Below are 26,312 nucleotides of genomic sequence, written 5' to 3' on the forward strand. Positions count from 1 at the left end.
ATGCTATGGTTCACGGTGTCAAACGCCGCGGAGATGTCTAAGAGAACTAGCAGGAAAGAAATCCCTTTATCTAGGCCCATGAGGATGTGGTCTGTTAGAGAGATGAGGAGGGTTTCGGTACTGGAAGACTTGCGGAAGCCATACTGGGAGGGGTATAGGATTTTGTGTTCCTCCAGGTAGTCCAAAAGCTGTGTGTTCACCACCCTCTCGGTGAGTTTTGCTAGCAGCGGGAGGTTGGATATGGGTCGGAAGTTGGAGAGCTCATTTGTGTCCAGGTTGGGTTTCTTCAAGAGAGGTTTAATAGATGCTGTTTTAAGGTCATCCGGGTATACTCCTTGGGCTAGGGAGCAGTTAATGATGTCAGCCAGAGATCTGGAGATGGTGCCTGGGATAAGGAGCAGAAGTTTCGTTGGGATGAGGTCCATCGGGTGGCTGGATGGTTTCAGCTTCTTGAGTGTTGATTCTATCTCCAGAGGGGTGGTGGGCTCGAAGGAATCTAGGGTGGCTCTGGGGGAGCATGTGGTGGTAAAGATTAGAGCTGGTGGTGTTGGGTTAGTAGGGAGAAGCGCTAGCGTGTTTGCAATTTTATCCTGAAAGAAGAGTGCGATAATAGCAGTGGCTGTTCCCTAAGCAAGAGTGCGATAATAGCAGTGCGATAAGAGTGCGATAATATATAATATAAGAGTTATAAAATATAATATAAGATAATATATAATATAAGAGATAATATATAATATAAGAGTGCGATAATAGCAGTGGCTATTCCCTAAGCAAACTTGATTAATAGCAGTTAATGGACTTCTCCTCCAAGAACTTATCCAAATTTTTTTTGAACCCAGCTACACTAACTGCACTAACCACATCCTCTGGCAACAAATTCCAGAGCTTAATTGTGCATTGAGTGAAAAATAATTTTCTCCAATTAGTCTTAAATGTGCTACTTGCTAACTTCATGGAATGCCCCCTAGTCCTCCTATTATCAGAAGGTGTAAATAACCGATTCACATCTACTTGTTCAAGACCTCTCATGATCTTAAAGACCTCTATCATATCCCCCCTCAGCCGTCTCTTCTCCAAACTGAACAGCCCTAACCTCTTCAGCCTTTCCTCATAGGGGAGCTGTTCCATCCCCTTTATCATTTTGGTTGCCCTTCTCTGTAGCTTCTCCATCACAATTGATTTTAACATTTTTCCTGGCACCAATGTCAGGCTTAGTGGCTTATAGTTTCCTTGAGCCATTCTTAAAATTTGGCACTACATTGGCTACTGTCCAGTACTCATGTACAATGTCAGATTTTAATGATAGATAACAGATTGTTGATAGGAAGTCTCTAATTTGAGTTCCTTCAGAACTCTGGGGTAAATACTATCAGGTCCTGGTGATTTGCTATTAAATAAATAGTTTGTCAATTTGCTCTGGTACTCTTTTGTCAGTTCCAAGACCAGCTGCTCCATGAAACAGTCATTTATTGCATCTAGAAATTTTACTTCACTGACATACCCTGATGACCCATTCATGCAATCGATTTTGGGGTAATTGTAATATCCCACTATTACTGTATTTCCAATTTTAGTAGCCTGTTTAATCTCTGTTAGGATTTCACAGTCTGTTTCATTATTCTGGTCACTTGAATGATAGTAAACCCCCACTGCTAAATTCCTCCCTGTCACACATATAATTTCAATCCATGGATATTCTTGAGTGCAGTTTGTTTCCTGTAGAACTATTGTATTACTTGATTCTATGCCATTCTTAACATACAGGGCCCTGTGGATTAAGCATTTTTTCCACTAGACACAAACAGGGAGAAAATCTTTAGTATTCCTTTAGTTAAATTTCTATGTCACTTATTCTATAAATAGGTTGAAGTTGGCGTACATCACATATAAAATCCATAATACATAGATCCCATAATGCCATCCTACCACTATTCTTTCTGCTCTGTCATTTTGATATATTTTGTACCCTGATATCATGATGCCCAAGGATCTCTTTCAGCCAGGTCTCTGAGACTCAGTTCATTTAGCTCGTTTTCTCTCCCTATCATTTCAGCCCAGAGCAAGTTACAAAGTAATTAGTATAAAAGCACAAAATTACAGTATACATTAATAACAAATAATCGTCAAAATAGTAAATGCAAACCTGTCTATTATGTCTATACCTTCATTTAGTTCCATACACTTTAACTCTCCCATCTTATCTTTTAACCTTCTGGCATTAGCATATAGACACCTAAATGTAAACTTTATGTTTCTATTTACAAATTAATTATTATTAGCAGTTGATACAAGTAGTTTGGAATAATTTATATCTCATTTCTTCTCATTTAAAGCCACATCAGCTACCCAGCCTTTTTCCAGTCCTTTCTATCAGGATCCTGATAGAAAGGATTCTGAGCAACTGTCAGCTTTCCCCCATGATCTAGTTTAAAAACTGATCTTTCTCCCTTTTTGTTAGCAATGTATTTATATACCAGATACGGTTTGCAATGCTCATAGCAGAAGAAAACTTAGAGAAGTACTGAGCAGCAGTCAGATGAATAATCTTATGTGAGCTGCAAACATGTAAGAGTAACAAAAATTGCATTTCAGCCATTGTGTATCCGTACTTTAAAAAGATACTACTGCACAAAGAAGTCTTGCCCTTATGGGGGGTGTAATGATGAAAGGAGAACATAGTAACATATAGTAACATAGTAATGATGGCAAAAAAGGACCAAATGGGCTATCCAGTCTGCCCAGCAAGTTTCTTACGATAGTATCTGATGTACCATTCAGGTTACCCTCATGTTTCTCTTAAGGGTAGTAACAGGCACTCCATGCAGGTTACCCCCATGTTTCTGTGCAGTTACCCCCAAGCCTCATGATAAGGGAAGTAATATTTACAATCAAAACCAAGCAACTGTCAAACACATCTTTGCTTTAGTTTCATTACAGAGGCTAAAGGAACATTGAAGAGAATCAGTAGAGCTAGAAGCATCACATATAAAATGGTTGAGCAAGATCAAGGATTTAAATTTGACAGCAGCATAAGACCATGCATCGGAACCCTTTGATGCCCTGTGAGCAAATCATGAGGTGCTGATCAATAGGAAAGAACTGTAACATCGCTTGATGAAATCGCAATAGTCTGCTCCACCGAAACTTCGACTGAAACAGCTCAGCAACCACTGCCCAGTAGAACTACACAAAAATCGATCTGTATTTTAAAAGCAAAGTCTGTGAGTAACTTTTGATGCCAGGATGTATTTCCCTAAGTGCAATAACATACTGCTGGGTGCACGTTAAAGGATTCTCAGGGAACTGAAGATCAGCCTTTGGCTTCACTGTGGCTGGCGTGTCACTGTGCAATGAAATCCTACGGAAGGCAATTTTCCAGGCCATTTACCCAGGAAAACTGGCTGTCTGTAAACTTCCCTCACTCAGTCTGGCTAAAAGCACAAGCGAGGTTCCATAACACCTGTCCTTTTAGCTATTTTGTGGGGAGGGATCGCATTTAGAGCAGGGTAGGAAAGCAACATACCTAAATTGGATTTTCAAATTGCCATGCTTTTGTTTTCCAGCAAAAATCTGCACACAGACAAAAAGCAGGCGTAAGGTACGCAGGTCTTTCCCTTTGTTAATGAGGTGCAAGACTCACCAGCACAAAGAACCTGCAGACTTTGCAACTAGGTGGGCAGTCTGAAAATTGCTCCATTAGTGCAAGCCCTAACCTGAATTATTGTTTATGATAAGAGCTCAGGCCCACCTCCAGGCCTGTTTATCCAGGCTCTTTCCAGAAGACGAGTTAAGAGCACAGACAATCCCTTTGTTTACCTGCTGGTTTGAGGGTCTTTCCACCAATCTCGATCTCCACGGCTGTGCTGACCAGGATCCCAATGGTATTATTTTCCAATTTCATGGCTCTGTAGCTGGCTACAGCAAAGGAGTAAAAAGAAGTGACTGGGATTCACCATATCCTTTCCATCTTCCCATCCTGCAAACCACAGACTGCTCATTCCACATATAATCCTGACTGGTTTTTTTTCCAGTTCATGTACCATTGGCAGTGTTTAGAAACAATGAAGGATACAATCTATCTTCTCTCACAATCAAGTAGAGAAAACAATATAGAGAGTAATCATATTTTTAATCAATTCAAATACGTTGAATCCATTCTTATCTAATTACATAATAAATCTAAAAGTGATATAGAAAAACACAAAAGTATTTAAATGGAATTACAAATATTTAAATTCAAAGATTTTAATCAACACAAAAAGTATTTTAATTAGCACAAAAACATCGCTGGATGTAATAGACATAAAAATAGTATCAAAAACATTCACTCAACTTCACTCAAGAAAAACATCGCATTCACATACAGCATTCATAAACCCATCCCATATCACACTCATAATAAAAATAATAAATATAAGTTCCTTCTAAATCATGTACTAATCATGAAGTATCAAATCTTCAATATATATTGATGTATAGATGAGATATTGTCTTCTTCAACTCTACTTCTTTTCTACAATTCCTGACAAAGAATTCTTCATTTCGCCCTTCAGATCGAGAGCTTCCTCAGGGGAATAATTTTCAAAATTATACTTGTGCCTATAATTAATAATATATATATATATATATGGAAATTTCAATAATTCTAAGAATAAAATTCATTCAATATATATAAACATATTCAATATACCTCCCAATGGTATTTGTTTCCAAATGTCTGATGTCTACGATAAATATCTCCCAACTATGTTTCAGTTAACTTCTTGTTTACATCTCAATAGTGGAATACTTAAACAATGCAGCAGAATGTCTACAATATATTATCTAAATAAAACAGATACCAAAACAAATTAAAACCAGATTATGCACATATAACCCTATTATATTGGTATATCTATACATATCCATGGAAGCAACAAAACCAACAAGCTGCTTACCATCAAACACTGATGATCAAGCATCTAGCACCAACGGTTCAACATAAGATAATGTAAGTGAAGACAAAATGCCTCATTTAAATACTAAATCAATTCAAAAACTGAAAAGATATAGTTAATCAATCAACATAATCCCTTTACAAATAGGAAAACCATTCAATCAGACTGAGGCATTTTGCCTTCACCTACGTCAGCTTATGTTGAACCGCTGACGCTAGACACTCAATCATCAGTGTTTGACGGTAAGTAGCTTGCTGGTTTTGTTGCTTCCAAGGATATGTATGGCTATATCAATATTATAGAAATATATGTGCATAATTCAGTTTTAATTTATGTTTTGGTATGTGTTTAATTTAGATAATATATTGTGGACATTCAGCTGGATTGTTTAAGTATTCTGCTATTGAGATGTAGACAAGAAGTTAAATGAAATACATTTGGGAGATATTTATCATAGACATCAGATATTTGGAAACAAATACCATTGGGAGGTATATTGAATATATTTTTATACTGAATGGATTTTATTCTTACAATTATTGAGATTTCAATATATATATATAATATATAATATATAATATATATTAATTATAGGCACGAGTATAATTTTGAAAATTATTCCTCTGAGGAAGCCCTCGATCTGTAGGGTGAAATGAAGAAATCTTTGTGGGGAATTGCAGAAAAGAAGTAGTGTTGAGGAAGAAGATATTTCATCTATACATCAAAATATATTGAAGATCTGATACTTCAAGATTAATATATGATTTAGAAGGAACTTAAATTTTTTATTTTTAGTATGAGTGTGATATGGGATGGGTTTATGAATGGTGAATGTGAATGCAATGTTTTTCTTGAGTGAAGTTGAATGAATGTTTTTGATTCTATTTTTATGTCTTTTACATCCACTAAAGTTTTTGGGCTAATTAAAATACTTTTTTTGTTAATTAAAATCTTTGAATTTAAATATTTGTAATTACATTTAAATACTTTTGTATTTTTGTGTATCAGTATTAGATTTATTATGTAATTAGATAAGAATGGATTAAAATAATTTCAATTGGTTAGAAACATGATTTCTCTTTATATTGGTTAAAAATATTTCTCTCTATATTGTTTTCTCCATTGGTAGTGTTCTTCATTCTGCGTGCCACTGACCATGCTCTCCATCCATGCACTCCTGATCACTCTCTCCACTCCACATGCCACTATCCCACTCCATTCAGTGTGCCACTGACCATATTGTCTTTGACAGGCTCTGACCTCAACCATGGTCAACCAAACAGGCTGATCTAGTCCTGTTTCTGATCCATTGCATACATGGATTTGTACTTCTGATTTTTCTAGGGCAATCAATGGGAAAATCAGAACTACAAATCTCCATGCATTTAGCAGGACATAATTAGGATTAGCTCAGCTTGTTTGGCTGACCCAGGGTGGCAATTCTATAGGAAGTCTAAGTTATGGGCTGTGACTACATTTAAAACTGGATTGAGATAAAACATTCCAGTGTACCTGGAACCATTGAAGTATCTCCTGGTCACTTTCCTTATCCTGCCTCCACTCTTTTTCTCATAATTACCCTCTTTTTTGTTAACCTCTCTTGTCGTGAATCACACTACTTTTACTATCTCTTGCCCCCCTCCCCATCTCACCTTGCTCAATGTAACATTTAAAAAAAAAGCAGCACACGCTTCCACTGATGTGCATGGAGGAGAAACAGCAGAGAAAATAGTTTCCATAGCTTATGCAGAGAGATCAAATGATTCTGTCTCTGAAATGCTTTGGCAGAGATTGAGTGAGGGGAAACGTCCAAGATTATGCTTGTGAAAAAGACAGTGTGACTCTGCATTGAGTCTCCTGCTCCTTTGGCTAGTGTGCTCCTTGGCCATGGAGAGTGAGCAACTCAGTGATGAGTGATGCAGCTGTATCCTGCCTGACTGGAAGATGGCTGAAGATGTAGGGCAACAGGATTAGATCAACTAATCTCTATTAACATGATACGAGACAGCCTCCCCATTCTTAGAGCCAACATTAAAGATTACCTACAGTATAAAGAGAAGTTATAGTCAATGGAATGCATCCTATAAGGTTTCTCCTACTCTTTTTTCTCTCTTTTTTTTATGAGAGCAAAGCACCACGGAACTGGCAAATAAACCGGGAGAGAGTACTCACAGTCACGGTAAGGAGCTTTAAAGATGTAACCCTTATTATCCAGGCTTCTGCGATAGAATCCAGCATTGTAAGGTTCAGGATCCTCTTCCCAGTCCTCTGCAGCTCTAGAGAACAAATTCACCACCCCTTTAACTAAAATTAATTTTTTTACATTCATTTTGCTCACCTCATAACCCCAATCTCCCCATCTCAGAAAAGAGAGAACCAGGCAACACAAGAACCCTTGCTGGCTGAGAGCTGGAGTGAAGGCTCTTCCAAGGCTACCCCTGTGCTGTTTCTCTTTTGCCAGCAGCAGAAATGGCAGCCATCTTTCCTTTCCTTTGTTTCACATGTTACTGCTGCAGTGCACCCAAGCCCCCAACATAAGGGAGTATTTCTTTGTACTAATATATAAATATTAATACCAAACAGACTAAAGCTTACATGTCCAATTCAGTCTGTTCTGCATATGAATGTATATATATATATACTGTGTATGTGTTTATTGGTATGTATACATATATATTTTCTATGAAGATAACTTTCAGCAACATCAAACTGGCTAACTAAGGAGTTAGTCAGCTAGAATCTCCCTGTAGAGTGGCAAAATCAAGCCACTAGATTTAGCTGCCCCCGATGCATTCCTAGGGTTAAGGGGAAATTTAGCAAGATTGTGCTGAAATTTCAGCACTAGCTGGCTCACAGCTATCCCTGATTGCAAGGTCAGAGGGGGCAATCTAGCTAGCTATGGGGGTCATTTATCAAAGTGCTATATGGTGTTTTCGCATGCAAAAAATGTGAGAGTGTGAGAGGGGGGGGGGGGGAGAGAGAGAGAGAGAATCTAACCACAATGCGCTCCCACTAGATAGGTATTTATATATCTATGGGAGGCCCACCTAGTAACTCGAGGTGAGGTTTAGGTATTAGTGTAGGGGTTAGGGGCCACTTTGACATTCAAAGTGAGAAGTACGAACAGAACAGTACTCTCTTGTGAAAATTTGATGACCTTTGGAGTGAGGAAACTCACCCAAAGATGAGATTTGTGCTATGTAGGGATGTGAATCGGGCTTTGGACGATTGAAAATATCGTCGATATTTTCAAAATCGTCAGAAATCGGGGGCTCCCCCAAAATGATAGGAAAACCCCATGATATTGATTGTGGGGGTTCCCTTATCATTTTGGGGGAGGGCGGGAAAAATGGCACACAAAAATAACCCCTAAACCCACCCGACCCTTTAAAACTAACCCCTTAGCTTTCCCCACCCTCCCAACGCCCCCAAAAACTTTTTACAGGTACCTGGTGGTCCAGTGGGGGTCCCGGGTGCAATTTCCCACTCCGGGCCATCCTCCCGCTCCCGGGCCGTCGGCTGCCACTAATCAAAATGGCGCCGATGGCCCTTTGCCCTTACCATGTGACAGGGTATCTGTGCCATTGGCCGGACCCTGTCACATGGTAGGAGCACTGGATGGCCGGCGCCATCTTGTGCTCCTACTATGTGACAGGGGCTGACCAATGGCACCGGTAGCCCCTGTGACATAGTAAGGGCAAAGTCTATCGGCGCCATTTTGATTACTGGCAGCCGATGGCCCGAGTGCAGGAGATCGCTCCTGGACCCCCGCTGGACCACCAGGGGCTTTTGGCAAGTCTTGGGGGACCCCCCTGACCCCCACAAGACTTGCCAAAAGTCCAGCGGGGGTCCGGGAGCGACCTCCTGCACTCGGACCATTGGCTGCCAGTATTCAAAATGGCGCCAATAGCCTCTGCCCTTACTATGTCACAGGGGCTACCGGTGCCATTGGTCAGCCCCTGTCACATGGTAGGAGCACAAGATGGTGCCGGCCATCCAGTGCTCCTACCATGTGACAGGGTCCGGCCAATGTCACGGATACCCTGTCACATGGTAAGGGCAAAGTTTTTGGGGGAGGGTCGGGGGGGTCGGGAGGGTGGGGGAAGCTAAGGGGTTAGTTTTAAAGGGTTGGGGTGGGTTTTTTGTTTATCGGCTCGGGCACAGCCGATAAACAAAACCGTGATCGGGCCCGATGTAAAAAAACCCCACATGTGAATCGGAACTGGAATCCGAACCGATTCCGGTTCCGATTCACATCTCTAGTGCTATGTTCTCTCAACCTAGCTGATGTTACCCAGGTAGAGAGCCCATCAAGCTAGGTTGAGAGAACATTGTACAAATCTCATCTTTGGGTGAGTTTCCTCACTCAGAAGGTCATCAAATCTTCACAAGAGAGCACTGTTCTGTTCGTACGTCTCATTTTGAATGTCAAAGTGGCCCCTAACCCCTATACTAATACCTAAACCTCACCTCGAGTTACTAGGTGGGCCTCCTATAGAGATATAAATACCTACCTAGGATGCAGGCATTAGGGCTAGTTTCTCTCTCTTTCTCTCTTTCTCTCTCTCCCCTAAGCATGGTTCTCCCAGTGGATGTACGTAGGAAATACACCAATTCTGGCACTTATCACAAAGTATGAAAAAGTTATCACAATTTGCACTTCACATAGGTATTAGCACAATAAACTGCCTATTACCATAAAACACACCCCTATTGCATGCAATATTTAGTGCATTTTGATAAATCCAGGCCTATGTTACAGGCAGCTAGAAGACTGAGCCAAGTTTCAGCTACACCTCCTCTGTGGGGGTTTTCAAAAGCACCCCTGAAATGTATATATTTATAGGTTTAACAAGGTGATTTCTTAGATTCTTAACAACTGGAGTACCACCTCATCAATTCTTTATGAGATGGCAATAACGCAACAAGTGAGTAACTTGTTAAGAATGCAAGAGTTTATTTCTTATCTTTACTGTTAAGCACCAGAGAATATTATATTAATGATTATTTTTACTTGATAACCCACTTTTAAATAATCTTATCAAAGTGGTTTACATTACTACTAATATTAAACAGTGCATGCAATCACAAGACATATCATATCCCAAAAAACAATATAAACAGATACATCAGGAAACATATAAAGTACAGTCACTTAGATTAATTAATAATATCTCAATCCAAGATATTTGCTTATGGGACTCTCTTCATGGGATTCTTCTCAGACAAATGTTGATAGAACCCAGGAGGGAAGGGGCAGAAAGCATTTCTAATGACTGAGTAGGAGCCAATCTGACTACTAGTGATTATCAGACAGCATGATTTGATATAACTGCCAAGGTGGAGAGGACTCATACAAAAGTCAAGGTCCCAAATTTAAAAAATACTGACTTTTGTAAATTGAGAATGTATCTTAATGAGGGTGAGGGTGAGGATGTATGTGACCTGGAAAAACAGTGGGTTAAACTTAAAAGAATTATAGAAAAAGCAACAAATTTGCATGCAAAGAAAGTAAATTAAAAATAAAAGAAAAAGAGACTGACAGGTTTTCAAAACAAAAAATAAGGACAAAAAGATCGACATTAAAAATGTACAAACTATCTCAGAAAGAGGAGCATAGGAACAATATCTTATCACAATGAAAGAGGTAGGAGGCACACAACCAAAATGGCAAAGACACAAGTGGAAGAAAGAATAGCTAAAGAGGTAAAGCAAGGAGAAAACTTTTATTAGATACTAAGATTACAAAACAGAGCATTTTCAACGGCAGTGCCAAAATTATGGAACTTACCTCTGGAATTATGGAGCTTACCGCTGGAATTGAAAGCAGAGCCCAATTTATTGAAATTTAGAAAAAATTAAAGACCTGGTTGATGTTATTAGAGATGTGAAAGGGTTCTCTGGAGATCACGGCTGGTTGATTGTCAGGTTTGTTGATGGAAAAGAGGCATTGATTTTGGGGTAATTTACTGGTGGTTGGTTGGTAAATAAATCTCATCTGTACACTAGCCGTTTTTATAGGCTTTCTCCAAGGTGTTGATGATAGAAATATGGCTCAGGTTATTTTATGTGTATATTTTGTTAGTTGTTTGATGTGTATTTATTATGCTTTTTTTAAAATTAATTGTTCATCACTTTGAACAATTGTTTTGATGTGGAAGATGATTTATAAATGCCTGTAAATAAATAAATAAATATGTCAATGAAAGAAGGAAGTGTGGAGGTGGGATTATAAAACTGAGAAGAGAATAGGAGGAATGCATGAACGAGGATAAAGAAAAGGCAGAGATGATAAATACTTTTGTTCAGTATTCACTGAAGAAGGTTTCTGATTATTGGCAGAAGTACATATTGTAGTGGGGTAGATGCTACACCATTTACAGAAGGAAGGGTTTGTACTGAATTAGCAAAACTGCAAGTGGAAAAAGCTATGGGCTAGATGGAATACATCCTAGAAAATTGAGAGAGCTCAGAGAGGTTCTAGCAGATCCACTGATGGATCTCTTCAATAAATCCTTGGAGACAGAAAAGTTGCTCACCTGTAACAGATGTTCTCTGTAGAGAGCAAGACAAATCAGCTACACGAGTATGAGATGGAAAAATCTCACAGAGCTCAGAAAAACCAAGAAGAGAGTCATTCCTGTGCTGCTGCCACTGTGCAATTCTCCTCATTTTTATTGCAATGAAAAAGTTCTTGTATGTTAAACTAATTAGTGCTTTCATGTTTTAGTAGTTTCACCAAAATTGGTAATCTAGCTACAGTGCCTTACACTAAGGGACGTTTATAATTTGTGTTGGTTCCTAAGTCCCTGCTCCATTATTGAGCCTTTCCAGATGACCATTAATTTGTGACAGAAAATAATTTTCAGTTGTGAAGCAGGTATCTCAGGCTCAACATTAATTTAATCCATTTCAATTTTTCCAGTTATTTTAAAGTGTATATTTCACAGTTGACTGTGGCTCCCCGACCACTGTGATGATATCATCAACACTAGAAGAGAACCTGTTCTGAAGGCCGTTACTGTCAACATGTTAATCAGAAGCCTGTTACTAACAGCTATAGAAAACAAATGAAACATAGAAACTAAAGAAATTAATATTTCTATTTGAGATTCTTGTTTCATAATCGGCCATAATTCTGCCCTAGCCTAATGGCTGCTTTTAATCTCTTAGCAGTGAAAGATCAGGGGGAGTGCCTTAGCATCAGATGTGCTGAGGATGCCATTCACAGGCTGATGTGTGAAAGGGCAGAAACTGAAGACACTCACTTATTTGGGAAAACTCTAGTGATTCCACCATCAGTAGCCGAAAACACAGCCAGAAGTCCATACCTGCAAAGAAAAGACAAAGGCATAATTCCCACAGTTACACCATAATCAACCAGGGTCTTAACATTTTCTCATTCTTTAGCCCATATAACCTTCCCTTCTCTCTGTGATCTCATTCCCTCTCCATCTCTCTGTGGCTTTCCCATTTCCACTGCTGTCTGTCTGTGATCTTACCTCTTCTCCATCTTTCGGTGGCCTTGTCCCCCACCTTCCATCTCTTTGTGATCTCACTTCCCCCCCCCCCCCATCTCGCAGCGTCCTTGTCCCCCTCCCCCCCCCCCGCCTCTCTCTAGACTTGCCCCATCTCTCTGTGATTTTACTTTTTTTTTCCTCCCCTCCCTGTCCTCATCCCATTCTCTGTCTCTCTCTGATTTCACCTTTTCCTTGCTTCTTTGTGGTCTTTCTCCCTCCCTGTTCCTCTGTAATTTCATCCCTTCCCTGTTCATATGTGGTCTCTCTAACTCCCTGCCTCACTGAAGCCTTGCCTTTGCTCCCGCACCCCATCTTTCCATGATCTCGCCTCATCTCTACATCCATAAAAACAAGAAATAATGAGAAAACCTCACAGCAGGTGAGACCCTGGTAGGAGCTTGCTCAAGGCTCCTGGTGTGTTACTACCAGCGTACTGGGGTGAGCTACCTCTCCTAGTACTGCCCTATCAGTGCCTGGTGTGACTGCTGCAGTGTGAGCTTCCTCGCAGTAGCAGAGCCCACTCTGCACCGGACATTGGAAAGTTTGTGACGAAAGCAGATGCACACGAGAGTAGATATCGATTGACTCTTCTTCCCTTCCACTGAGCAAAGGACAGGTAATGGGCTTAAATTATACAAGATGTTTATGAATGATATTGGGAGGAACTTTCTAAATAACAAAGCAGGGGAGTAGATACATACGTGAGCAAATCTTTGTCCTTCCAGACCCTGTCTGCCAGTTGCCGAGAGATTCCTGTATCCAGGATCAGGTTGTGCAGGAGAAAGTTATCACCTATGAAATTTACAAATAAAAAAAAAAAAAAAGAATTTTTGTTTCTCTCGCTCCTTTTTTTGCAATGAAGTTTCTAGTTCTTTACCACTCAACTGATCCTCATCAAATATCAAGTTCAAGTGATCTATCACCTCTCTCAGGCAGGAACTACATTAGATTGTTTCTGGCGGGGGACTTAAAAATGTGGATCAATTGCTAACTTCTTATCCAGCATTCTCTCCTGTCCTATCACAGTCACCTCATTGCCAGAGAGGGTCTATCACACCCTTGGTGATAGCGAGGCTCCTTCATGGCCTAAGGCCAATGAGGGTCCATCGTGATGGGGGGGAGGGGACAGTAAGCATTGCAATAAGGATGGTAATTGATTGTTATCCTTCACCATTTAGTAATGGGTTTAAATTACAAGAGATATTTATAACAGATATTAGGAAGAATTTTCTGAGGGCAGACAAATTATCTAGCATAGTGATGGAATCTTTGTTGTTGGAGGTTTTCAGCAGCAGGTTAGACAAAAATCTATCTGATTTGAAATAGCTACAGGAGATCCTTCCTGGAGGCAGAATGGTGGACGTGGTGACCTCTTAAGGTTCCTACTTGTCGTCCTATTCTATGAGGCTGATATTCAAACGTTGCTTAGCCGGATAAAATTGGGCAGATTGGGGCAGCACTACTTATCCAGCTAACTTAGGCACAGTATAGTTATGCTGCTGATTATCTCATGTAAGTTAGCCGGATAACTTTTATCTGGCTAACCTACATACACGGATATCTTCAAAAATTGACATCTATGGGGGTCAATATTCAGCCGCTGAGTGGTTTGGTAATTTAGCCGGATGCACTTATCGGGCTAACCTAACCGCCATGTTCAGTGGTGTGGTAGTGCTGCTAAATATACCCGGCTATCTTAAAGTTAGCCAGATAAGTATACCCGGCTAACTTTAGAATAGCCCTGTGGTGTGACCAGAGTTAGCTGGATATCATGCCCAGAACGCCCCACCAACTTATCCAGCTATATTAAATATCACGGTTTAGCCATTTAGCGATTACTTTTAAGTTATCCATCTAAACGACTTTTCAATATCGACCTCCTTGTGTTTATAATTTTTATTGGCTCTCTCCAGCTTTTGCAGATGTGTGTTTGGCAATTTTTGTGCAGCACCTCCATAACAGAACTAGAGGGAGTACAAATTGCAGAACACTGCAAAGTTAGTGAGAAAAGCACAGAAATAAGAGAAGGCTTGACTATCTATTTTCCAGGAATTCTGATGGGCTTATCCGTACTGGGACCCTGAAATGTTACTTACCATTCTGGCAGGAGCAGTAAATACAGCAACACTAAGGTCCACATGTACCATTCCCAATTTGTGTCTATGAGAAAAATGCTAGGCACATAGGCCGTTTGTGACATCATAGTGGCGAACCTTGCCCATTTCCCTCCCTCATTAAGCTGAAGCTTGGAGTCTCAATCCACAGAAACTATCCGTATACCTCTTCCTGGCACAGGTCCCCTGGAGCTATGTGACTACTTCAGAGAAGCCTCATTATGTCTGTACATGAAATAAAGGTTCATTATTTCTGTAACAATTCCCTGATCACTCCCATCATGCTGCTCCTTTACATTGTACTTACACTGCTTGGAGTCCGGAGTCACCTTTTCCATGAGAGCGATAAAGTTTTCACGGAACTCTGTGTTGTTTTCCGATGGCTCAAGATCTTTGCAATATTCTCTGGTTTTTGGGGGAAGGAGGATTTGAGGGTTTAGGGGTTGGAGGATGAAAAAGCGCAGGTCAGATTTCTTCCCCTTGGATTTTGGAATGCCCTGCTGTGTGTGGATGTATGTGGGTGAGTGTCGGGGTGGGTGAGTGAATATGTGAGCGGGTGGTGAAGTGTATGGGCGTCTGTGCATATCAGTGTGAGTGTGCACAGCTGCACATCCTTGCATGTAGATGCACAAAGTTGGGTGTCGGTGCATGCGAGTATGCATAGGTGGGTGGTTGTTAGTGAGTGTGGGTAAGCGCCAGTGAACACGGTGTCAGCATACGTGGGTAGGTTTGTGTCCATGCATGGTGCACAGTACCAAAAGTTGCTATATGAGCTAACGTTTTGCACACAACTGCCAGTGAGAAGAAAAATGTCATAAGGTACATAAAAAAGAAACAACACAGGTAAATGCTTGCACTAGCTTGGAGGCATTTGTACCACCTAAGCATTTATTATGTTAGGTTAGGACCTGAGGACCCTAGTGTGCACCTGGACTCAGAAAAGCAGAAAAGGAATTCTTACAGGCCATAAAGAGGGCCTCCCCTACTTTAGAATAATCAGATTAGGCAAGAAGGACTCTTTATGTTATAAAAGAAAGCTCCTGATTAGCTAGGGAACAGTTTATGCCAAACTGAAATATGTGATACAAGCCAGTCAGGGTTTTAGCAATCTTACCATATAAACAAAGCATCAGCACTGCTGAGAGGATCCACCTTAGATCAGCAGCAGAGTAGTGCTTTAGGCTCATTCCCCTGTTCTGTACCCTTTTGGGGAGGAACATGGATGTGATTCTTTCTGTTGTTTATTTCCTATCCTTGAACCAATGTCAGGAAGTATTTCTTCACGGAGAGGGTGGTGGATGCCTGGAATGCCCTTCTGGAGGAAGTGGTGAAGACCAAAACTGTAAAGGACTTCAAAGGGGCATGGGATAAACTCTGTGGATCCATAAAGTCTAGAGGATGTGAATGAAGAGTGGGTGGCTCACGGGAACGACGGCTACTACCTGGAGATAATACCCTTATTCAATAAACATACACATGGTTAATGTGACTCCAACATTGCTCTAAGCTTCAGCGGCAATGAGGAAATGTGGAAAAAAGGATTTGCATTCACAAAAAAGCGGGGAGTAGCTTGCTTGTTACGGCGGTTACTACCCCAAATCAAATAAGCCTGATACTTCACTTTCAATGCATATCCAGCATAGCGCTCTGCTTCAACGGCAGGGAAGGAAGTTTGACACTTCACGCATATCCAGCATAGCCCTCTGCTTCAACAGCAGGGGAGCAAGACTGATACTTCACTTTCAATGCAAAGCCAGCATGGCTCTCTGCTTCAACGGCAGGGGGGAATGAAGAAAGGTGGATCTATATTCAGGTAACAATCAACAAGAACTGAATAAACAGAACTGAATAAACAGATAAGCATGGGTGTAGCTTGCTTATTGCGGTGGTTAATACCCCTAACTAATTAAGCTATTTCACTTAGATGCAGTTCCAACACTGCTCTCTACATTAATAGTGGGGGTGGAAGGGAAATAGAATAAAAAAGGTTACTAAGAGCCAAGAGAAACACAAGTATGTGAGAGAAAAAAAAAGTGCGAAAGCTTGCTGGGCAGACTGGATGGGCCGTTTGGTCTTCTTCTGCCATCATTTCTATGTTTCGGTATCAATGTGCTGTGACTTTTGGTATCAATGTGCTGTGACTTTTTCTTAGCAAAATATTGAAGAGATTTACCCTTGCTTTCGGCAGTTCACAGCACCTGATCTTCCCTGGTGATCCCCCATCCAGGTACTAGCAAGGCCAAACTCTGCTTAGCATTTAAGATCTAAAAACATCTGTCTCTCCCAAGCCAGCACTGAGGGAACATGTTACTATGTAGTTATTCAAATTTATCCTGTAACAAATCAGCAAGTAAGACAAAGAAAAAAATCCTCCAGCAAATAAGAAACCTTGGAAAATCGAAGGGCGGAGTGGGGGATGATAGGATAAAAACCATGGTTGTTTAGACAAGAGAATGAAATGATGATTTAGGGAGCAGCAAAATTATATTAGGCCTTACATGGCCTAAGCAGCCACTTCAAAGTGGATCACAACAAAACTAAATTAAAAAGCAATCATAATGCGAAAACTCCTTCAGAACATAAAATAACAAAAACCTCATACATATAAAACAACCTACCCAACATGTCTTTAACAAACGAGTCACATCATCACAAAACTTTCTATTATATTAATAACCTTTCGACATCCTACTACCTCCAAACATCCATAATGCCTTTAGGAAGGTCTAATTACATAAATCTTGTATTTCCAGATTAAACAGACTCTAAACCCTCTCTAAAATCAATATCTACCTTGATCACAAATGAGACCATGACTTCTAAAAAGTCATATCTGATTACAATTTATAGGAGGCTATGTTAGAAAATAGAACTAAATGAGAACCGCATGGCTGAAAATGGAAGTAAATCATAGAAGGGAAAGAAGCAACACAGGCTAGGAGAGAGACAAAGACTCCAAACTTTTATTCATTTAGGGCCGGATTTTAAGAGCCCTGCTCGCCTAAATCCGCCCAAATCCGGGCGGATTTAGGCGAGCAGGGCCCTGCGCGCCGGTGAGCCTATTTTACATAGGCCTACTGGTGCGCGCAGAGCCCCGGGACTCGCGTAAGTCCCGGGGTTTTCTGAGGGGGGCGTGTCGGGGGCGGGCCCGAACCGCGCGGCGTTTTCGGGGCGTGTCAGGAGCGTTCCGGGGGCAGGCCCGGGGGCGTGGCCGCGCCCTCCGGACCCACCTCCAGGTCGCGTCCCGGCGTGCTAGCGGCCCGCTGGCGCGCGGGGATTTACGTCTCCCTCCGGGAGGCGTAAATCCCCCGACAAAGGTAAGGGGGGGGGGTTTAGACAGGGCGGGGGGGGTGGGTTAGGTAGGGGAAGGGAGGGGAAGGTGAGGGGAGGGCAAAAGAAAGTTCCCTCCGAGGCCGCTCCGATTTCGGAGCGGCCTCGGAGGGAACGGGGGTAGGCTGCGCGGCTCGGTGCGCGCCGGCTATACAGAATCGATAGCCTTGCGCGCGCCGATCCAGGATTTTAGCGGCTACGCGCGTATCTACTAAAATCCCGCATACTTTTGCTTGCGCCTGATGCGCCAGCAAAAGTACGCCAATTCGCGCTGTTTGTAAATCTACCCCTAAGTTTTGCCAATAATTCTGGAATTTTAGGGTTTCTCAGTTGCTTTAATTGCAGCGTGAGCAATGCCACTTCAATATGTTTTTGTTTTTATAATTAATTAATTGATTAATTTTATTTTTATACCGTCATACTGTGGTCAATCACAACAGTTTACAAAAAAACAGTTAAGAGCATCATAAAAATCATAAAATACATAATGAATCATATCAAAGTTAAAACATAAATACAATATTAAAATACACAGAGATAAAAATGCAAAGAGGTATCAGAGAATCATTTATTAAGGGAACAGAGTTGTCATCATACTCACTCTAAATGTATCTAGTTAATCATGTGCTGGGTGTGTGATTGTGATATGTTGACTGCATACTTTTCTTGAAGCATATGGGATTTCATAATATTTGTCCTATTATCTGGGACTTTGTGAAAGTTTTTCTGTTATTTTCACACATGTTGTAAAGTTACCAGTAGCTACAAATGGAAACACGGTTTTTATCCACTCTTTTTTTCTTTTTCAATTCTCAAAATCGAATGAATAATCTGCCAGTGATAGTCCCCAATCTTATAGTTGGCACACCTGAAGTCTTAGCTTTGTATGACCATGACCACCCTCCGCCAAGGCTCTTATTTCTTTTATTTCCAGCAGTCTTCTCCTACTTCTTTGGGCCCCAAATCTGGCTACTCAGTGTCACAATTGCATAATGACTATGACTTCTTCTCCCCTCCCAGAGGATATGAATGCTGTCTCTGTAGCATTCTAGTGGTGGTTGACCCTGGGAACGAAAGACCTGAACTAAGAAGTTAACTCATGTCCCTCCAGATGGCAGTGCAGAGCATTGCCACCAAGCTGCTGGGACTCTATTCTGTAATTGTAAAACCCATGTGAAAGATTGCTAGAGAAGGTTGTGATTCAAGAAGCTGGGGAGAATTGTTCAGCTGAGAGTCCATTAGGATGTGGGAAAGCAGAAACCAATTGAAGTCAACTAAAAGAATGTTTAATGAAAAAATAAAACTAAGAGGGTAAAAGACCAGTGACTGGAATAATTGGCTCACAAGAAGTTTCTGAGATAATTGGATCCTTTGCCAATACTGAGGTCTTCCCTCTATTATATAAAAAGTTTATTCTTTTTGGCAATTTGAGTAATGAATAAAGTTTATATTTTTAACAGTAAAATTATACATTAGAGCAATTACAATTATAGTGATTTTAGGCAGCAAAGAGTCAAATTATAACTAGTTATTTGTTGGATACTGTTGTGACCATCGCTGCCTGTCTCCACTCCGCCCTCCTTACCTCTTTGGCGACTCCCTCCTGGGTTGATGGAAGTTTGGCTGCCGCGGCGTCATCTTGCCAACCTCCTCTGGCGTTCCCGGACCGGCTAGACGCTGCCTTCCACCTTGTTCTCCTGAGGCCTAAGGGCGGGCGCGCAGCACGGCCCCGACTCAAGTACCAGCAGTGGCGCGAACCTCAGGGGCGTCCCCCTGAGATGACAGCATCATCTTCGGATATTTAAAGGTCTTTCATTTCGCTAACGAATCAAGTTAGCAAAGGGATTCTTACTTAGATGCCTCCAGGTATCGCTGCGGATGGGATTTGCTCTCCGCATACCTTGCTACTCTGCCTCCTCGGACTTTACCAGGGGTACCCGCTCCTCAGGGGCCTCTCTCTCTCTCTTGCTTTTCAGGTCGCAGTCTGGAACCGGTACTCGCTCCTCGAGGGCCCACGTTCCCGGACCTGCTACTGAATATAACTGCTGTCAGGAAGTCACCGCTGCCTACAACACCAGTGAGTTACCATCTCTCTCTCAGAGCTTTCCCTGGAACCAGGTACTCGCTCCTCGAGGGCCTACTTCATTCCAGCTCCTGGGCTGTTCTAAGAGAATACAGTGTGAGTGTTAACATCAGGTTCTGTTCCTGAACTCTGCCTACTCTGCCTACTCACTATCTTAGTTTCTCTACAGCTCAGCTTTCCTGGGATCACAGTTCCAGTATCTGAGGGACTACAGCCCAGCCGGGCTCTTCCAGCTCACTGCTGCCACCTCTGGTGGTTCTCAAGAACTGTTTAATAAAAGAACTGGTGTGTGTTTGTCTCCCAACTCTGAGCCTGACCGGTGGTCCCTCTCGGGATCTTCCCCCGTGGGCGTGGTCATCTGCCACCGGTCCAAGGATCCACCCACAACTATCACGAATAATAACAGATACTAATTGTATACTAGTTATTACCAGATTTTTCATTTGTCAATTACACAAATTTGTTGCCTGACTGAACAGAGTCTTGGGACAAACAACAGGACTTTTGTTATATTTCTATGTGTTTTGGACATTTTAACAACTACATGGAAAATTCGACAAGATGGGAGAGTGATCCCCTGTTGGAATCCAGCTCTGGATGATGTTTAGTTCACAGTGACATAGCAACCTCTATGTGATGAGATGATATAGTATTTTGCACAAGCAGCATAAGTAAGGCAAGAAATCCATTGACCTCAGCCTGCACCAAAGGTTTGAGGCCTGTCGTGAGCAAGCGTTGTGAGACTGCCTGATACAGTGCTTTATCTCTGCTTGTTCCTTGACACGCTTCACCACTGGAGCTGCATTGCTTCCCAGCTGGCACCATGTCTGATTCTGCAAGCTCTGGGGTGGAAGACAGCCATCCACTGTTGCACCTCAAGTACAGCCAGGCCTCCACTCCTGATCAGGTGCTGCAAGCTATCCCCATGGTTGAAAGCCACAACCTCCCATGTGTAGCCTGATAAGTAGAGTGTACCTATTAATTGAAGGGGGAGGTAATAGAGGCAGCACCAAAGTTTGGGAGTGCCATTCTATCTAGTGGGCTATGCCAGTGGTCCTGTAGTGCATGATTTGCCAGGCCAGTTTGCACGAGGTGTTTGTACCCATACCCAAAGGCCATATGGGAAACCTTCCTCAGAGCAGTATGGGTGAACTGAATCTGAAATCAACAGGATGTTTTCTTCTTTTTTCTGTGCTGGCATGCATTTATATGTTCTTTTGCAGATAAAAAAAAAAAAAGAAACAGAAGATGTTGAAGAAGCTGCTAAGAAGAATTGTAGTAATGAAGATATGAAGGAAAAGAAAATAGGTCAGGAGATATAAAAATGGTCAAACAACATTTCGCTGCGGTTACAGGCTGGTTAAAGGAGAACAAATTTGCATTGTGTGAAATCTGGGTATTCTAGGTAGGCAAGGCCACTGTTTCTGAGTTAGATCTGATTTTCAAGTGTACATAGATGGAGAGTTACTTCCAGTCAGCCTGGAAGTTTGAAATTTGGAACTAGATTGAATGTTAAATTAACTATGAAGCCACAAATTCAGTCAGTCTGCCAAGAAGCTTTTGGTAAATCATGTCTGCTGAACAAACTGAAACCTTTTTTGGAAACTGCTGATTTAAAAGCAGCTTTGTTTGTTGTTGGATTATTGTTTTTTTTGTGCAATACTGCTATCCTTACAAAGATCATTAATATAAAAACAAGGTCTCTTACTAAAGATAAACAGTACAGGCAATATAATTACATGCTGTTACTTTTATATATGAACATAACTAAGCCTCAAGCAGCAGCTCCATATACGTAGCTCACCACACACCAATGTGTACAACAAAATCTTCTGGAACATGCAAGCGCACATCCAAACAATTTTAAATCCATTTCACGAAGCAGTTCGTTTTTTTTATGCTAAGTCAAACCTCTAAAGAGAGTAAGTTATAGAATCTTTCCTAAGATTTCTTACAATCCTTCCAGCAGCGGTTCTCAAACCAGTCCTCGGGACACACCTAGGCAGACAGGTTTACAGGATCTCCACAATGAATATGCATGAGAGCGATCTGCATGCACTGCCTCCATTGTATGCAAATCTATCTCATGCATATTCATTGTGTGGCTCTGAAAACCTGATTGGCTAAGTGTGCCCTAAGGAGTGGGTTGATGACCCTGCCTTGGAGACTTTTCTTTTTTTGATAATTACATCAAGTCTTTCTTGCTGCCTCCAATCTGCCATTTGTTGATGCCATGAATTTATATTTGGCAGCATCTTCTTTAACCAGTACTTCAATATGCAGTGCTTAACCAACAAAAAAGCTATTTGTATACCCTTTTTAAAAGCTTTTGAAATACTGTTGGGCCACACAGTGAAGTTCAAATAAGTGTATCACCTGATACTGCAATCTTACAGTAGTGATTTTGTTATTGTAACTACTTTATCCCAAAATGAATATAATATAGAACATAACAAAAATTTGTGTACTAACGTTCCTACTTCAGCATTTTGCTCACTACATAAATCAAGGTTTACCAATCCCATTTTGAACTCTTTTACTGAGTTTGCATAGTTATGATGTAGAATTTTAAATTGTACTTTTTTAATTTAGTGGTTTTAGATACCTTATGTAATAAAACAACCTCATCAGCTAACTGAATTTCCTGTTCTAGTTCCATTTTCCAGTAATCCCCAAGTTCATTTAACATTTTGGATGTTAGTTTTCCATTTCTCAATTGAGACCAATTAGACAAAGTATTATCCATTTTGTCACACTGCCTTACTATGACTTCTAAAGACTCTGGAATGTTTCTTTTCAAATCCCAGATGTCTTATTTGTAAGTAAGCATAAAAGTGCAAAATTAGAAATTCCATATTGAATTAAGAATATAAGAATCTAAAAGGTGCCATGCTGGGTCAGACCAAGGGTCCATCGACACCAGCATTCTGTTTCCAACAGTGGCCAATTCAGATTTCTAGGACGTATTGGCAAATCCCAAAGAGTAGATCCATTTTTTGCTGCCCAGTCCCAGGGATAAGCAATGGCTTTCCCAAGTCTGCTTGGCCAATAATTGTTTATGGACTTTACTTCCAGGAACTTATCCAAGCCTTTTATAAACTCATCTATGGTAGATGCCTTAACCACATCCTCCGGCAACAAATTCCATACCTTAATTGTGCACTGAATGAAAAATTGCTTTCACCAAATTGTTTTAAATCTGCTTCCTGTTAGTTCCATGGACTATCCCCATGACTTTTACTATCTGAAAGAGTAAATAACTATTCCCTATTTATTCCACCCTACTCGTGAATTTATAAACTTCTATCATATCCCTGTCTCAGTAGTCTCTTCTCCAAGCTGCAGAGCCTTAACCTGTTTAGCCTTTCTTCATAAGGAAGCTGTTCCATCCCATTTATTATTTCTGTTGCCCTTGTCTGTACCTTTTTTTTTTTAGCTTTGCTATATCTTTTTTGAGAAGGATGAGCAGAATTGCACACAATAGTAAGCCATTCAAATGTACGCATGGTGTTATGCATTTCGTCTTGTAAAATGATGCCCTCCATACCTGGAGGGAATTCACCACTACCTAGTAATGGTTGAAAGGAAGTCCCCACTGCCAGTGAACATTACCACTTCTATTAAAGGATGAATTTTAATATATTTTGGCTTCAGGTCTGTTAGATGTATTATACTGAAAAGTGAATATGGAGATGCTAAACTTGTAATAAAGTAAGGAACACAAATGTTATCCTCCAACATAGCATTTCAATTCCTAGACAAAATGGAGTTGAAATGCTATCTTACAAATTAAAAAAATTTGGTTTTCTAATCCACCATATCTCTTATTACCCATTAATTTGGAATAACTGATTTTTCATCCCTTGTCCTCCAAATAAAGTACGTAAACACTGAAGTTTTACCACATCCTTAGTAGTAATTCAACAAGGTAACATTTACAGTCTATAATGAAGTTTAGGCACTAGAATCATTTTGAACAGGATACATCTGCCAAAAAGAGAAAGGGGTAATTCCAGCTACAATCTCAGTTGATCTGTAATTTGTCCCATAATGGAGCCGATATTAAACCTATACACGTCATGCAGATTATGTGATATCTGTAACCCCTAATATTGTATTTGTGACTTTGCCCAACAAAATGGAAAAATTCCCAACCATTCCCCTTGAGTCTCCTTGGAGAGTGGCATTGCTTCCGATTTGTCAAAGTTTATTTTGAGTCCTGCAAATTGAGAAACTAGCTCCAAGAGTTTCCCCATAGACGTGGATAGCCTGCCAAGAAATAGAATGTTATCCACAGACATAATCTATACTCTTGTTGACCCACTCTAATACTCACGAGCTCTAACAAGAATCTAGTTTTAATTGCAAATGGTTCTAATGTTAAAATATACAGAAGTGGGGACAAAGAGCATCCTTGTCGTGTACCACAGTGAAGATCAAATGGTGGGGAAATCCCAACTTGAGGGAATATATGTAAGAAAAAAAATCCATTTAGAAAGAAGAACTATACAAACCATATATTCCATAACTCAGAACATGTATTTCTATTGCATCTTAGAACATAAGACTTGCCATACTGAGTCAGAACAAGGGTCCATCAAGCCCAGTATCCTGTTTTTAACAGTGGCCATTCCAGGTACAAGTACCTGGCAGGATCCCAAGAGGGTAGATAAATTCCAAGCTGATTATCCCAAGAATAAGCAGTGGATTTCTGCAACTCCACTTTAATAATGATTTATGGACTTTTCCTCCAGGAACTTGTCCAAACCTTTTTTAAACATAGCTACACTAATAGCTTTCACCACATCCTCTGGTAATGAATTCCAGAGCTTAATTATGCATTGAGTAAAAAATTATTTTCTTTTATTAGTTTTAAATTAATTACCTAGTAACTTCATTGTGTGTCCCCTGGTCTTTGTACTTTTGGAAAGAGTAAACAATTGATTATCATTTACTCATTCCATTCCAGTCATTATTTTATAGACCTATATCAGATCTCCCCTCAGCAGTGTCTTCTCCAAGCTGAAGAGTCCTAACTTCTTTAGACTTTCTTCATAGGGGAATTGTTCCATCCCCTTTATTATCTTGGTCATCCTTCTCTGTACCTTTTCTAATTCTGCTATATCTTTCTTGAGATGTGATGATTAGAACTGCACACAATACTCAAGATGAGGTCGCACCATGGAGTGATACAGTGGCATTATGATATTCTCTATTTTATTTTCCATTCGTTTCTTAATAATCCCCAGCAATCTATTTGCTTTCTTGGCTGCTGCTGCACACTGAGCAGAAGATTTCAATGTATTATCAACAATGATGATAGATCTAGATGAGAGGTCTAGAACGGGTAGATGTGAATCGGTTATTTACTCTTTCGGATAGTAGAAAGACTAGGGGACACTCCATGAAGTTAGCATGGGGCACATTTAAAACTAATCGGAGAAAGTTCTTTTTTACTCAACGCACAATTAAACTCTGGAATTTGTTGCCAGAGAATGTGGTTCGTGCAGTTAGTATAGCTGTGTTTAAAAAAGGATTGGATAAGTTCTTGGAGGAGAAGTCCATTACCTGCTATTAAGTTCACTTAGAGAATAGCCACTGCCATTAGCAATGGTTACATGGAATAGACTTAGTTTTTGGGTACTTGCCAGGTTCTTATGGCCTGGATTGGCCACTGTTGGAAACAGGATGCTGGGCTTGATGGACCCTTGGTCTGACCCAGTATGGCATTTTCTTATGTTCTTATCCTTTTCCTGAATGGTCACTCCTATTGTGGACCCTTGCATTGTGTAGCTATAATTTGGGTTACTCTTCCCTAAGTGCATCACTTTACACTTGCCCACATTAAAATTCATTTGGCATTTGCATGCCCAGTCTCCCAGTTTTGCAATGTCCTCTTGCAATTTCTTACAATCCTCTTATGATTTAATAACTTTGAATAATTTTGTGTCATCAGCAAATTTGATCACTTCACTTGTTTGCATTTCCAGATTATTTATAAATATATCAAAAAGCAGTTGTCCCAGGACAGATCTCTGGGGCACTTATCAAATGCTTTCTCTGTGTCTATACTAATTATCATTATTCCCTTTTTGTTCTCAAAGTGTTTTGTTGACAAAGCTGTTATTAGTTTCCTGACATTACTCACTACAAGGTAGATTTTAAAAGCCTTGTGTGCGCAAAAACAGCCATTCATGCCCTAAGCGGCCCGAGTGGGAACTATGCAAATTTTAAATAGCCGGAAGGATGCATGTACATCGATGTATGCGCACCCAGGAAAATTGAGTGGAAAAGGGGCAGGGCATGGGAGTTTCAGATTCGGAGCCAG

The 26,312-nt window shown here is 40.7% G+C and overlaps 1 protein-coding gene across 1 annotated transcript in view; it reads right to left on the reverse strand.

Annotated features, from left to right (window-relative positions):
- CACNA2D2 (calcium voltage-gated channel auxiliary subunit alpha2delta 2) overlaps positions 1-26,312 on the reverse strand; it is a 1,734,543-nt gene that overhangs the window by 50,758 nt on the left and 1,657,473 nt on the right. The window contains exons 24-28 of the mRNA XM_029599532.1: positions 14,879-14,976; positions 13,159-13,249; positions 12,206-12,268; positions 7,110-7,213; positions 3,817-3,915 (exon numbers count right to left, since the gene is read on the reverse strand). Of these exons, the coding sequence (XP_029455392.1) occupies positions 3,817-3,915; positions 7,110-7,213; positions 12,206-12,268; positions 13,159-13,249; positions 14,879-14,976 (455 nt within the window). The remainder of the gene's footprint in view (positions 1-3,816; positions 3,916-7,109; positions 7,214-12,205; positions 12,269-13,158; positions 13,250-14,878; positions 14,977-26,312) is intronic.

Source organism: Rhinatrema bivittatum, chromosome 4 (genome assembly GCF_901001135.1).
Source record: "Rhinatrema bivittatum chromosome 4, aRhiBiv1.1, whole genome shotgun sequence".
NCBI classification, from domain to species: Eukaryota; Metazoa; Chordata; class Amphibia; order Gymnophiona; family Rhinatrematidae; genus Rhinatrema; species Rhinatrema bivittatum.